At 45.8% G+C, this 13,843-nt stretch overlaps 1 protein-coding gene across 1 annotated transcript; it reads right to left on the bottom strand.

The window, feature by feature from the left end:
- Positions 1-4,421: 4,421 nt before the first annotated feature.
- OCEL1 (occludin/ELL domain containing 1) lies at positions 4,422-13,482 on the bottom strand. The gene is made up of 5 exons (XM_066636265.1): positions 12,476-13,482; positions 10,425-10,618; positions 9,130-9,301; positions 7,715-7,765; positions 4,422-4,803 (listed from the first exon to the last, which is right to left on the bottom strand). The coding sequence occupies exons 1-5, from the start codon at positions 13,238-13,240 to the stop codon at positions 4,684-4,686; spliced, it is 1,302 nt and encodes a 433-aa protein (XP_066492362.1). The 5' UTR covers positions 13,241-13,482; the 3' UTR covers positions 4,422-4,683.
- Positions 13,483-13,843: the final 361 nt, after the last annotated feature.

Genomic DNA, 13,843 nt, shown 5'->3' with positions numbered 1-13,843 from the left:
TGATGACATTTTAGTACTAAGAAACTAAACTCTCTCCACACTGTCCACATCATGCGTGATTTCATAAACTTCTGTCATGGCCTTTGCCTTAGTCGCTTGTCTTAACTACATAGCCCCAAATGTTTAGTTGTTTCCTGATGTTTTGATCTACCTTTCAGCACCTTTTCCAGCTCCTCAACCCCCTTTTGGAGTTGGACATGGCCAGAACTGTACACATTATCCCAAGTGCAGCCGCATCATAGATTTGTATGCGCAGGACAGAACATATTAAAGGCTGCAATCCTGTGCTCATTTATTTGCAAGTAATTGCAAATAGCAAACACAGTTTCTCAATCATCATGCAAAGGTGTGCATTGCACATCTGATAGTCTTCAGGGGCAACAAGGCTCTCTGAAATTTGTCCTTAGGAAAAAAGGCCTTCTGTTTAGCTTAGACTTCTGTCATGCAAAAAAGGGTTTCTGCTTACCTTGATCATTAAGTTCTTTAGCGTTCCTCCTGAATCCAAGCTGAGTTGTTACTTTCTTGACCTCACCTCGTCATTCTTCATTATTTGAAAGGTTGTCTTAATTACTGCAACTGCCTTTTTGGAACAATCACTGGATTTGTCTGTAGAAGCAGAAGGCGTGGGTTAAACGGGACTCTCTCTCTCCCTCTTCCCTTTCAATGTGTTCACCTTTCCCTGTACCCCTTAAAATGGCAGCTCTAGGAATTAATCATTGCTAGGTGTACACAATCATTAAACCTGTGCATGCCCATGCACAGACCAAAAACGTCCCCTCCTCCCCTAAAGACCCTGCTCTTCGGTCAACTTTGAAGACTGTCAGAGACTGGTACAAGCCGAGAGCGCACAAAGGCCTGGCAGGAGAGGGAGAATTTAAATCTTTCCTCTCGCTGGGTTGTTTGCCGTTGCCAGTCCCAGCTCTTACGGTGTGTACAATTAAGGTGACCTCTGCAATTCCACTCTTTCAGGCCTGCGTACAAAATTCAAGAGAACACCTCGGGCCTCAGTGTTTGTTCCCTGTCTGTATAAACTAGCCATGCAGAAGGTGTGTGCCACCACCTGCCAAGCCACCCACACATCCCCCACCAATTTGAAAAATAACAACCTGGATTCCACAGCTTTAATCCCTTAAGCACTCACCCCTTGTCAGCTTTTGCAGCCAAAACATGCCAGTAGGTTCCCAGACGGTTGCGTCAGTAGGAGTGGCTGGAGTGATTGGCTGTCTTTATGTTTGGTGCAGGCTGGACCATCCATGAGGACAACTGAAGGAGTGAGTGGCTTTACACAGCAGATTATCAGAGGGGAAGGGCACCCACCTCCTTCCTCCTCCTTCTCCCTGAATTGAAAGAAGAGCAGAAAAGGACAGCAGAGAGGAGAGTGGAGGGCTAGAGAATCTAGGTCTAGCCCACCACACTCTTGTTCGCCACACTTTCCCTTCTGCTCTATCCTCCTCTTCCTTGTCCAGTCCAAGGAATGGAAGGAATGGAGGCTGGCATATAACCAGGTAAGAGAGGGCAGCACTTGACACATCTCAGGAGCGAGAAGATATTGTGTCAGTCCTGGTTAAGCAGCACCTGTGATGGTGGGTTAGAAGCCAGGATCCAAGATTCCGATAATATTTAACCCCGGGGTGCTATGGTCTTTCAACAAGAAGTAGTTCACAAAATGGTTTACGTAGCAAAATAATCCAATAAATTGTTTCCTGTCCCCAAATGGCTCATAGTTTAAAAAGTATATCCAGTAGCAGCTGCTGGAAAAGAACCATGCTGGGGAGAAGAGGGACAGTTGCTCTCCCACTGCTAAATATAAGAGGACACCACTTTAAAAGGTGCCTCTTTGACCAGTTAGGAGGGGGAATGCTATATAGAAATGCACGGATTCCCCCATTCCGTGTCTTTCTTTTTCTTAAAGCTTTTTCTTAAAGCTTGCCTGGCATTCATTCCTCCCAAATTCTGTTTTAAATTTACCTCTCCTTTCTGTTTCTTCAGTTCAACTGCATCTTTCCCCTCCTCCCAATATGCGTGTGTATGTATGCACACAGGTGTCTGCGACTTAACAACCTTCCGCTTAACGGACTGCGTATATGACGTGGTCAAAGCACAGCAAAGAGGCTCTTAATGAGGCAGTCAGGACTCCCATAGCCTGCAGCAGAGTGTCTGATTACACAACAAAGAGGCCCTTAATGCAAAGAAGAGGCAATCTGTCTCCAGTAGCCTGTGCAACCAGCTAGTTTCTTGCAGGGAGTGTCTGTTTACACAACAAAGGCACTAGATTGGGCTGAATGTTCGCTTAACAACCTAATCGCATAACAGCAGGGATTGGAGAACGTATCCCCGTCTTAAGTGGCGCACACCTGTATACACATTGACAAAAAAAGCAGTCAAAAACAATTTTGATGTGATTGTGCACATGAATGCACCAAGACTCTTGTGTGGTGTTTTGCTGATGTACACATGGGCTCCTCCACTGGCAAAACACCACATGTAAAGTATAGCGATACAATTCGTATATGTGCACAGGCAATGTGGGGGTGGAGTCAGGAACCTATGCTGAATTAGACCTTCAGTTCATGTAAGTCAATGTTGTCAGATAAGAATTTTTCTCGGCCCTACCTGGAGATGCTGGGATGGAAACCGGAATCTCTTCTGCATGAGCTCTGCCAATGAGCTACAGCCCTCCCTCCTTCCCATCCTAGTTCCGGATTCTGGACTACATGGAATGACCTTGCTCTAATTCCGCAGGGCTCTTTGTATGTTCTTATTAAAAGAGGATTAGATCAGGGCCAGCCTAAGAGATTTTGCTGCCTGAGAGAAGGACAAGAAGGCACCCCCCCAAAACTATGTTGTACACAGGCACTCACAGACTGTGCCATTAAGGCAGGGCAAGCAGGACTTTTGATAGTTTTTAAAAAGATCCATGGTGTTTAGGATTCCTTGCTGCTTTATTACTATTTATCCTCACAGCAAACCCTTTGAAGTTAGGTTATGCCGGCAGTCGGTGACTAGGCCACAGTAACCCCCGGAGCTTCAGGGCTGAATGGGATTTGATCCCAAGTCTTCTGTTAATCTAATGTTAACTCACATTGGGCACAATCCTAACCCCTCATCTCAGTGCTTTCCAGCACTGACATAAGGGCACTGCAGCTCTGAGGTAAGGGAACAAACATTCCTTTACTTTGAGGAGACCTCCATGAGTGACACCCAACTGCAGGATGCAGCACACGTCCCATTGGCACCATTGGAAAGCACTGACATAAGGGGTTAGGATTGCGCCCACTGTCGTATATCAATGGGGTTTCAGGTGCAGTCTGATACACACTTACCTGGGAGTAAGTCCCATTAATGGGGTTTACTTGTGAGTAGACATGCATTGAATTGTGCTGTTACTCCCTTGAATCAGTATGCATAGGTCTGAAGGAGGCATTCCCAAAACTAGATTTATACAGACTTGAGCTGTACATTTAACCAGAAGAAAAATCAGCAGCATTACCATTCAGGCATTACTGGAACACTATGCTTCCCTCCTTCTCATCATTGCCACTACTGTTGCTATGAGTCTGCACCCCACTGGTTGCTGCCTCCCCCTTCCGCCCCCTTGCTCTTGCTGGGGTTTTTCCCCAGAGAGAGAGCTGGTCCTCTTTCCCTCTCTGCATTAAGGGGGAGCAGAATCCCACTGACTGCACAAGGACGGCGATGATTCTGCCCCCGCTTTGATGCTTGCTATGCTGAGCCTGTTGTAGGGACAGCTGTTGGGGGGAGACAAGACGAGGCAACCTCAGCACAGGGGCTGAACAATCATCAATCTGCCAGCACCGGTTGCAATGGGTTTGGGTCGCCTAATTGGCCCTGGATTAGACAAATTCATTTGGAGGGGCTTATTGATGGCTATTAGCCACAAGAGCTAAATAAAAACTCAATGTTCAGGAGCAGTCTATCTCAGAATGTCTGGTGCTGGAGACGAATAGGAGGGAAGTTGCTTGCCCTCATTCTGGATATACAGACTTCCTGGAAGTCTGGCTGGAAGCATGTGTGTTGGGAACAGGATGCTTCATGAGATGGACCGGTCTTGGTAGGGGTGGTTCTTATGCTCACATCCTAGTTGAACACCAGGCAATAATGAAGTCCAACAAGCCCGGCCAGTGCTATTGTGTGCACTTTGAACATGCTCAAGCATCCTTAGCCATGTACTACTAGACAACTGGATATTGCAAGGGTTATCTGAAGGTCAAAATTTGGAATAAGAGGAAAAAAAGACACCCAGTTCTGAAGTAAGGTAATTAACATTAGTGGCTTTATTGAGTTTTGCTTTCTGGCACAGGCTGAACAAAGGGGATTTTGAGGGTGACATCCCACCTCAAAGGCAGCTCCAGCCAAGTTTCTGTTGACAAATATGGCTTTGCACAACTGAGCAGGACTGGAAGAATAACTTAAAGACACTACAAGAAAGCAACAGCCCATGCTGGAAGAGGAAAGGCAGAAGCCAAGGCACAGCACTTTGAGGTGACCCCCTGCACAAGCCGAACGTTGCCAAGGTCATTCCTGTCCTTGTGGCTCCAAGACTGGACTGTACTCCATGGGGCATATCCTTTGAAGGCTGCTTGGAGAGACTTGGCAGTTAATAATGGATTCAGTAGCTCTGCGCGCGTGGGGGGGAGGGGGAATACTGTATTTGCCATTCCAACTTCAGAAGAAGGCAGAGTTCTTGTTGGTTTCACAGTCATAGGCTTGGATCTGTGACTTGATGTGGGTGAGCTTCCTCTTCAGGTAATCACAGCGCTCCTGTTTCTCCAGGAATGTGGGATCCTGAAATGTGAAGTTTAAAAGGGAACACATCCAAATCTTTATGTTGTTATTATGTTATTAATATAATATTTATTATATTACTATTTTAAATTGCCTTTTAAAGGTTGGAAACAGTGTTTGGTCAAAAGGTGGTATATAAAAATCCTCTATATTTTTGTAATTCCAACCCCCACTCTGTTATTATTTATTTGATTTGTATTTCTCCCCGAAGGGCACCCAAGGCGGCCCTCCAATTCTACCTTCCAAGGATTACAAATTCACTTAAGTGGCAACTTGTTACTCTTTTTTGCTGATGGCCTTTTGAACTTTTAGCAGCCATATAAAGCAGGGGTGTCCAAAGTTTTTGGCAGGAGGGCCACATCGTCTCTCTGACACTGTGTTGGGGGCCAGGGGAAAAAAGAATTAATTTACATTTAAAATTTGAATAAGTTTACATAAATTAATATATTAAAGATGAACTTATATGAATGAATGAAGGTCTTGCAATAGCTCAAGGCCTATAAAAGGCCTTGCACAAAGCAAAGCTGGCCTTTCCTTTGCTGCCGCTACTGCATCACCGATGTGAAACAGCAAGCAGTGGAGGAAGCTCTCATCCCACAGCTCACGCGAGAGGTCAATCAGTTGCCCTCATGCTGAGAGCAGCTGCATCGGGCCAGTGTGGGCTCCAACAAATCTCCGGAGGGCCAGAGGCTCATTTTAGACTAGGGGCTCCCTGAGGGCCGCATTGAGAGGCCTTGAGGGCCGCAAGTGGCCCCAGGGCTGGGGTTTGATATAAAGCATAAGGGTGAGCAGAGGCATAACACACTGCACTGGTCTCCGGGGCAGTGATGTCACCATGTCAGGTGACATTGTATTACATGACATCATGTCTGGGTTCTCGCCGGTGTGGGGTGCTCACTACAGCAGCTTCACACTTCCTGTTCTTTCTCCTGTGGAGTCTCCACTTGAAGGGGAGCCTTCACTGGAGAAGGTGTGGGGGACACAAAACCTCCAGTGCCTCCTCATTCTAGGGGAACCCTAAGTGACTGCCTTATGGTGCAAGGAAGTAACTTCCACGTTCCTCCCAGAAGACTTTTAAGGGGAGCCTCCACAGGAGAAGCAACATACGGGATGCAAAGACGCCAGTGCATCCTCTGTAACTAGGGGGGAACCTGAGGGACAGTCATGTGCCCCCTTTGGTGTAGCACCCAGGGCAGGTGCCCCTCATGCTCTACCCTAGTTACAGCTCTGAGGATGAGAGAGAAAAACATTTCTTTCCCCACACTATGCAAACATAGTCGCTGCATCTCAAAAAAGACATAGTGGAAATGGAAAAGGTGCAAAAGAGAGCGACTAAGATGACTGCTGGGCTGGGGCACCTTCCTTATGAGGAAAGGCTACGGCGTTTGGGCCTCTTCAGCCTAGAAAAGAGGCGCCTGAGGGGGGACATGATTGAGACATACAAAATTATGCATGGGAAGGATGATAGAGAGATGCTCTTTACACTCTCACATAACACCAGAACCAGGGGACATCCACTAAAATTGAGTGTTGGGAGGGTTAGGACAGACAAAAGAAAATATTTCTTTACTCAGCATGTGGTCAGTCTGTGGAACTCATTGCCACAGGATGTGGTAACAGCATCTGGCCTGGACGCCTTTAAAAGGGGATTGGACAAGTTTCTGGAGGAAAAATTCATTACGGGTTACAAGCCATGATGTGTATGTGCAACCTCCTGATTTTAGAAATGGGCTATGTCAGATGCAAGGGAGGGCACCAGGATGCAGGTCTCTTGTTATCTGGTGTGCTCCCTGGGGCATTTGGTGGGCCACTGTGAGATACAGGAAGCTGGACTAGATGGGCCTATGGCCTGATCCAGTGGGGGTGTTCTTATGTTCAAACTAACTTGAGATTACACTGCTAATGACGCTTCCCAAGAGAAACCCAGAGAGGGAAGACTTACTGTTGCCCTATTCCCCTGCCCTGGCTCTTTCTCTAAATCCCCCTTCCACTTCAGCCTATAAGTGAGTAGGAGAGATCCAGCAGGGCTTCACTGCCACCCAGGGTTGTCCTCTGACACTGGCCAGAGCTCGCAAGAGGTCCCAGGGGCCTTGGCGAAACTCTGGGCCAGCCTACCCACAAGGCCACCTGAAGTGTTTCTGTGTAACAACATCCTTGGGCAGCCTTGAAGAGGTAGCAAATGGACAAGCCCCCAGCCTGTCTGCCCACTGCCTTCTTCGGCCTGTCACTCCACTGGGCATCTGATTCTCTTCCGACTTGCGGAGAGCAAGTTAGAAGAGGATCATAGCAGTGGCAGCCTCCTTCTCTCTCCTACACTGCTGGAGGAAGGAAGAAAAAGTTGCCGCAGTTTCAAATAACTTCTTGCTGTCTATTTGCTGCTTATGAAGCACTTATGAGTTAGGGACAGGTGATCTGGAGCCTGCCTGACTACCAGCATCGTCCCTATACAGGGCCATGGGCCCTCGCTTGGCATCTGCAGTTTTCAATATCAGCAGATACCAAGCTGGCTGGAGGGTCTCAGAGCTGGAGGGCCTCAGAGGACCACCCGCTCATGACCAGAAGTGCCCAATGCAGGAGATGAACAGAGACACTAGGGAGCGTCCAGTGCAAGGCTTTGACAATCTTCTGAGCATTTGTAACCAACTCCCTCCCCAAACAGAACAGCAGCATCACAGTGGTCTGAAGACCGGGGGGGGGGGGCAGGAAGACCGTCACAGTTCACCTGATGCCATCACAGTGCTGGAAAGCCGGGCCAGCAGTGGTGCTGCTGGAACTAGTTCAGATTACTGGTTTTGTGTATGGTCAAACAGCCCATCGATACTTCGAAAAATAAGGCAGGCCAGTCATATACCCATCTGATAGATTTAGAAAGACCTTTTGGAAACAAGGCCCATGGGCTTCACCCACTCACCTCCTTCTTGCTCTTATATTCTTGCCGTATGGTGGAGGCTCTGTCCTGATCCTGCAGATTGAAAGCATATTGTTAAAAATCTGAAGAGGTAGAAGAACCAGTGTCGCCATCACCTGAAAGCCTCAAGAGAGAGTTAAGCCATCTTAGATCAAAATGTCAGTGATACTTTTTGCGCTCAGGCAAAACTCAAGGGAGAGTCACATTTATGGGGATGGTAGGGGGGCTGTTTCATGTGAATTATCAGCAAGCGTGGAGCTAAACATAAGCATTCTGGAGGAATTCTCACAAGTTCCTCTCTATGGGGAGATGAATGCCTGAACAGGGTTGTCGTTCTGGGAGAAATTCTGAACACCACGTTGCACATGTCAGGAGGAGTGTTGCCACAACCAGCACTACCAATGTGATGCATGAGAATTCCCACCATTTTAAAATAGCCATGGTGACTCCATTTTGTGAATGTCAGCAAAGGCTTCAATAAACCTGACTCCACTCCTCTGCACTCAGCCCAAAAGTCACGATAGGCCTTTTGCACTTCGCACTGTGTGGGCTTGAACTCCATAGAGGTGAATTAGGCCTTTGAACACATACTGGTTTGTGACATTGTTGAGTATAAATAAGCTATGTGCCCTGGGGGGGGGGGGGGATGCTCTATTCAAATAGGATGTTTTATCATTGTTTATGTACACTCCCTTTTCCATGGAAAATAAAAGCCTCCTTTTGATCTGTCCTCTTCTGTGATTCTTGGAACTGAGTCCTCCACAAGGCCACTAACCTACGACTTTGTGTAACAGATGGTAAATTCCACACCCCCTAATTTTGCAACCCACCTAAACCCCAAAAGAATGCAAAAATGCCTCCCATATTCACTCTCTGTGAATGGGTGGTGAAAATTTTTGGGGGGGGAGGGGAGGAGGTGCATTTTGATCCAGCCCTACATAAAAGCTCTGGAAAGCCATATTATACCCCCAAGCAGATGCTCCACACAGTCCAAGAGGTACCCCTGAGAGACCCCTTGAAATGATGCAAAAATGCTTTGATGAGATGAGACTCTTAAATCACTTCCTATTTTGTGGTTGTCCACTGAAACAAAATTGTTATTGGTATTAGTGATTATTAATTATTTTATCTACTCAAAAGTAAGTTCTATTATGTTCAATGAGACTTACTTCCAGGAAAGTGTATATAGGGTGGCAGCCTTAGTGAGATCTTGGGGTGTGACATGAATAAGGGTATTGTCAATTTATTCAAATAAAAGCCACCTGTGCATAAATTAATAAACTATTTATAAAATAAGAAAATTACAGATATTATATTACATACTTATATTATTCTTTTCCATTTCTGTTTCTGTGAATATCAACTTAATGCCAGATAAACAATAAGAGATTAAAATCACAACACAAATAGAGAATTACCTTTTTAGTCCAGTAGCGGGGAGGCAACTTGGAGAGTAGGGCTTCTAACTCCTTAAATTTCTGGACTGTGATGTGGACATCGCGGTACAGCTCTTTGTATTCTGCATATTGGTCCTGGAAGACAGCCTTGTACTTCTCTCGATCATCCACACTTCTGATAGCTGGGTACTTTCTATCCAGCACAAAAGAGGAGAAGGAGATGCTATCAGTAATAATGGGGAGCATTAAAAGAACAACTATTAGACAGAAATCCAAATGTTTTACTCCATTATTAGAGATGCTTCCAAAATTCTCCTTGTCTGAATTTCTCTGTGAATCTTGGAGTCCTAAATAACCAAGTCTTCCTTCCAAAGTGGAACCAATACATTTGAAATTCTCTAGTGCTCCATTTTTTCCTATTCCCAAATGTACAAAATGCTAGCCACATGTCACTGATCAATGCATTATGCTTCAGCAAATTGGTAAATTTACCCATTCATTTTACAGAGTAAAACTCTGCACAGTTTTTGATGTGATGGTACATATGACTGCAGCTAGATTCTTTTTGTGTGGTGTTTAACCAATGCTCACATTAAAACAGCTGGTCACATTATTAATGGTGTTCATAATTACCTGTGGGCTTCCCTTTGGAACATTTGGGTGGTCACACTTGGAGAAAAGATGGTGGACTTTTGCTCTGATCCATCATCTCATGTCTTTATTATGGATGTTCGGACTAATAGGTGCTCGGGGACATAGCTGAGCACTTAAAGATGCTTTATGAGAGACCACTGGCTCATCTAGATCAATGTATGCTCTTGCAGACCCAGACAGGAGTCTTTTCCAGGTCAACCTGGAGAGTCTGCCGGGGATTGAACCTGGGTCCACCTGCATGCAAAGTAAATGTTCTACCAACTGAGCTAGAGCTCTGCCCCACACACAGATGAAGAAACTAGTAGTGCAAGCATGCCCTTCTTGTGTGCTTTCCATAGGGACATCTGGCTGACCACCATCAGAAACAAGATGCTGGATTAGGTAGACCTTTGTTCTGATCCTGGGGGGCTCTTTTGTTCTTCAATGGAACTTCTGATGCCATAGGAAAGACATTATATTAATAGAGTATCATTCTGTGGTTAGCTTTCAAACACTTAGCAAAAGAGAATCCACCACATTGCTATCTGTGTTGAATCTGGTCTCTGGCTGGACACTGTTTTGATCTATCAAGTCAATTCTTGTGATAGATCTTCAAATTCTTCAAATCCCTTCAGAAAAAGATCCTACCCTATTAGCCATCCAAATGTTATTGAACTACTTACATAACATAATCAGGGACAATGTATGGCTTTGGGTTGTGGCCCATTGGGATGGTAGAGTTCAGTGTCTTTGGGTCCTCACCCATCTCTGAAAACTCAACGCGCTTAGTGATTTTCTCAAGAGGATGAGCTTCATCCTGGGAGGGGAGTTGCTTGGGTTCAACTTGCAAGAGGATTGGCTTTTGCTGTGAAAGAGACTGGAGAAAATGTTATTTGCAGATTATAAACTCAGCCTCCAATTTACAAGGGGACCTGAACATTATCTTTGTGAGAAACATATGAAACTGTCATCTACTAAGATGGACCACTGATTTATCCAGCTCAGAAATATCTGTTTGGATTGGCAGCTTCAGACAGAAGCTCCTTTCCCTGCAATTCTTTTAAATTGGAGATGCAAAGTGTTAAACAGAGCCGTTTAACATCTCTACAAAGCATGCGGTCTACCATCACTGAGCCATTTGTTCTTATTAGAAGCCTACTGGTGCCAGTGGCATAGCTAAGGGGGTGCAGGGGATAGCAGTTGCACCAGGCATCAAGCTTTAGGGGGGCAACAAGTTAAGCTTGACACTAGTGACCAAAATTGTGAAAATCTTGGCATGTATGAATGATACAATCATGTTATATATCATTGGAAAGGTAATTAATACAGAATGCAATGAAACAAACTGCATTGGAATATCTTTATTCTATCAAAAGTTATAGCCAATTAACCAGAAAATGAAACACAACTGCCTTATGGAACAAAAAGCGGATTTGCTTAACTCCAAACTGACCTATGAGACTGATTGTTCTGAGTGCCAATGAGATGTTATTATGATACAGCATGGAACCAATAACTTTTTATTTATTTACATAATTAAATTTGATTTTGTCATATTGGGGGGGGGGGGCTACAAAATCTTCTTTGACCCGAGGTAGTATATAGATGCCTTGGGGCCCAATCCTATCCAACTTTTCAGTACCCGTGCAGCCGCAATGCAGCCCCAAGGTAAGGGAACAAATGTTCCCATACCTTGAGGAGGTGTCTGTGACTGCCTTCCCATCACAGGATGCAGTGCATGCCCCACTGGCATGGCTGCACTGGCACTGGAAAATTGGATAGGATTGGGTCCTTAGCTATGCCACTGACTGGGGGGAGGCAGCAGAGCAAGTGGATGGTGAGCTGCTGGGGGGAGGAGATGGGCGCCTCCCAATTTTCACTTTTTAAAGAGCCCGGGTGCGATGTCACTTCTGGTTGTGACATCACTTCCGGGGCAACATTTTGAGCTTGGCACCGGGCTACATGATCATTAGCTACGCCGCTGACTGGTGCTGCTGAATTCAGCCTAAAAATGCTTCCAGTGAAAAGCCTGGGGAATTCTACTGAGTTCAGGCATTTACCCAGTTGCTCTGGCCTGTAACTACTGAAAGGAAAACATGAATGTATGACAGAACCTTACCCCAGTATTGTCCACTCTGACTGGCCACAGCCCTTTCTACCTGGGATCTTTTAAACTGGAGATACTGGGACAGAACCTGTGTCCTTCTGCATGCAAAACATGATCAGTTAGCTATAAACCCTTACCTATTCATATGGAACAGGTGTGAAATGGGGGGGGGGGAGCCTATCCTTCTCATCTAATTCACCCATGATTCTTAAGCCATTATCTCTTAAATCAGAGGTTCCCAAAGCGTGCATTGTGACACTTTAGAGTGTCAGGTCAGACTCACAGGGGCACTGTGGGATGTTACCATTTGTCCCAGCCACCTGTTGTCCCTCTCAGGTGTAGCCAACTTGGATCTCATGAGACCTCACAAAATACATGATGATGGTATTCAAATCTCACAAGATTTGGGCACCGCCATCTTTCTCACAAAGTCATGCAAGATTTGGGCACCAGCATCTTGAATCTTGCGAGATTTCACAAGATCCAAGATGGTGGCACTCAGCTGAGCTGGAAAGAAGAAGCTTTGGGGGCATCATGACCCGGGTCAGCTTGGGAACCACTGGCTTAAACACATGCTTGTGATCTATCTCCATCGACTCTTATACTCCCTAGGTCAAAGAGTCTTACCACAGCCATCACGGTCTTTCTGGCAGCTTCATGTCTCCACATCTTGAGACAGACAAAGGAACCAACCAGATAAAGCAGTGTGGTGATGAAGAGGAAGGTGATGGCTGCCACTTGGCCCCCTTCTACCCGGCACAAAGCCACAATAAGCGGGTTGTTGACAAAGATAGAGTAGCACAAGCCACCACGGTTGACATCATTGATGTAGGCAATAGCAGCCGCCATATACAGTAGGAACATGATGAGATTGAGGGCAAACTCTGACAAGGGCCACCAGTGAGAATTTAGGAGAATTGTCCTGTAGTACATGGTCACACCAAGGCCTAGCAGAATCACAGTCACTAGCCACACCAGGCTTGCCACTACCAGCACAAAAGGGGTCATTGGGCCATAGTAGTTGTACCCAAACCCTCCTCCTGTGATGCTGCTGGAAGTCCACAGATTGTTACCATAAAGTTGAGACCACTGATAGTCCTTCTGGATATAAGCAGCAGTGCATGCAAAAACCATTCCTCCCAAGATAAGTTCCAGGCCCCCGATCAACCTCAGGAGGCCAGGCCATGATTTCATGTAGGAATATTTGTAGTTGTACGCCTCTAGTTTCTCTTTATAACTTGGTGGACCAGTTGACAGGTCACCATGGTTTGTAGGAGTCAATGTCTTCCCAGCATTTGATAGGCTGGTTGAGCTTGAGAGTGGGTCCTTAAAATCACCATCACCGCTATCTTTACCACTTTCATCACTGGAGCTCTCTGCAACGTCAGGCATGATTCTCCGAGGGTGCTCTAAAAATAGAAACACTGGCAGGGGGCATTTGACATCTTCTGAAGAGGAAGCCAAGAAAGAAACCTCTGCCCTGTGCACTTGCCACTCTCTCTGGAAAAATGTCTTCCAAGATGGTGAAATTAACAGGTCTGACAGGCCGCTGGGAAGATAGTTTTTCGTCCTAAAGTATATCAGTGAAACCTGACTGGATAGATAAGAAAGGCCATTGAGGAAAGGAACAGAGACTTGATGTGTTTCCAGAACTTTATGCCCAGGATTCCATTGGACATAGTCAGTTGGAAGGATTAAGAAGCTCTCCCTCTGTGGCCATAACCAGCTACCTCTTCTCTGTGTCTGAGGCAGAGGTTTCTTCATTCCCCAAAATGACAGCTTGGCCAAATCTGCATTATCATCTGTGTGTCACTAGAGAGAGAGGATGGGGACACCCCTGTTCTTCCCCCCTGCAGATTGAACTTGGTTTCTGTGGGGGACTTCTTTGAGAACTGGAGGGAAATAAAGCAATCAAGTTAATGTTCAGAATTAGTAACAGTGCTTTTCAATAAATAGCCCTCAAGGCAACAGATTTGTGGAGAGGAGGACAGAATT

The sequence above is a fragment of the Tiliqua scincoides genome, chromosome 8, assembly GCF_035046505.1.
Source record: "Tiliqua scincoides isolate rTilSci1 chromosome 8, rTilSci1.hap2, whole genome shotgun sequence".
Lineage (NCBI taxonomy): Eukaryota > Metazoa > Chordata > Lepidosauria > Squamata > Scincidae > Tiliqua > Tiliqua scincoides.
Note: the sequence above shows the minus strand (reverse complement) of the source record. Positions and strands in the feature narration are given on the sequence as shown.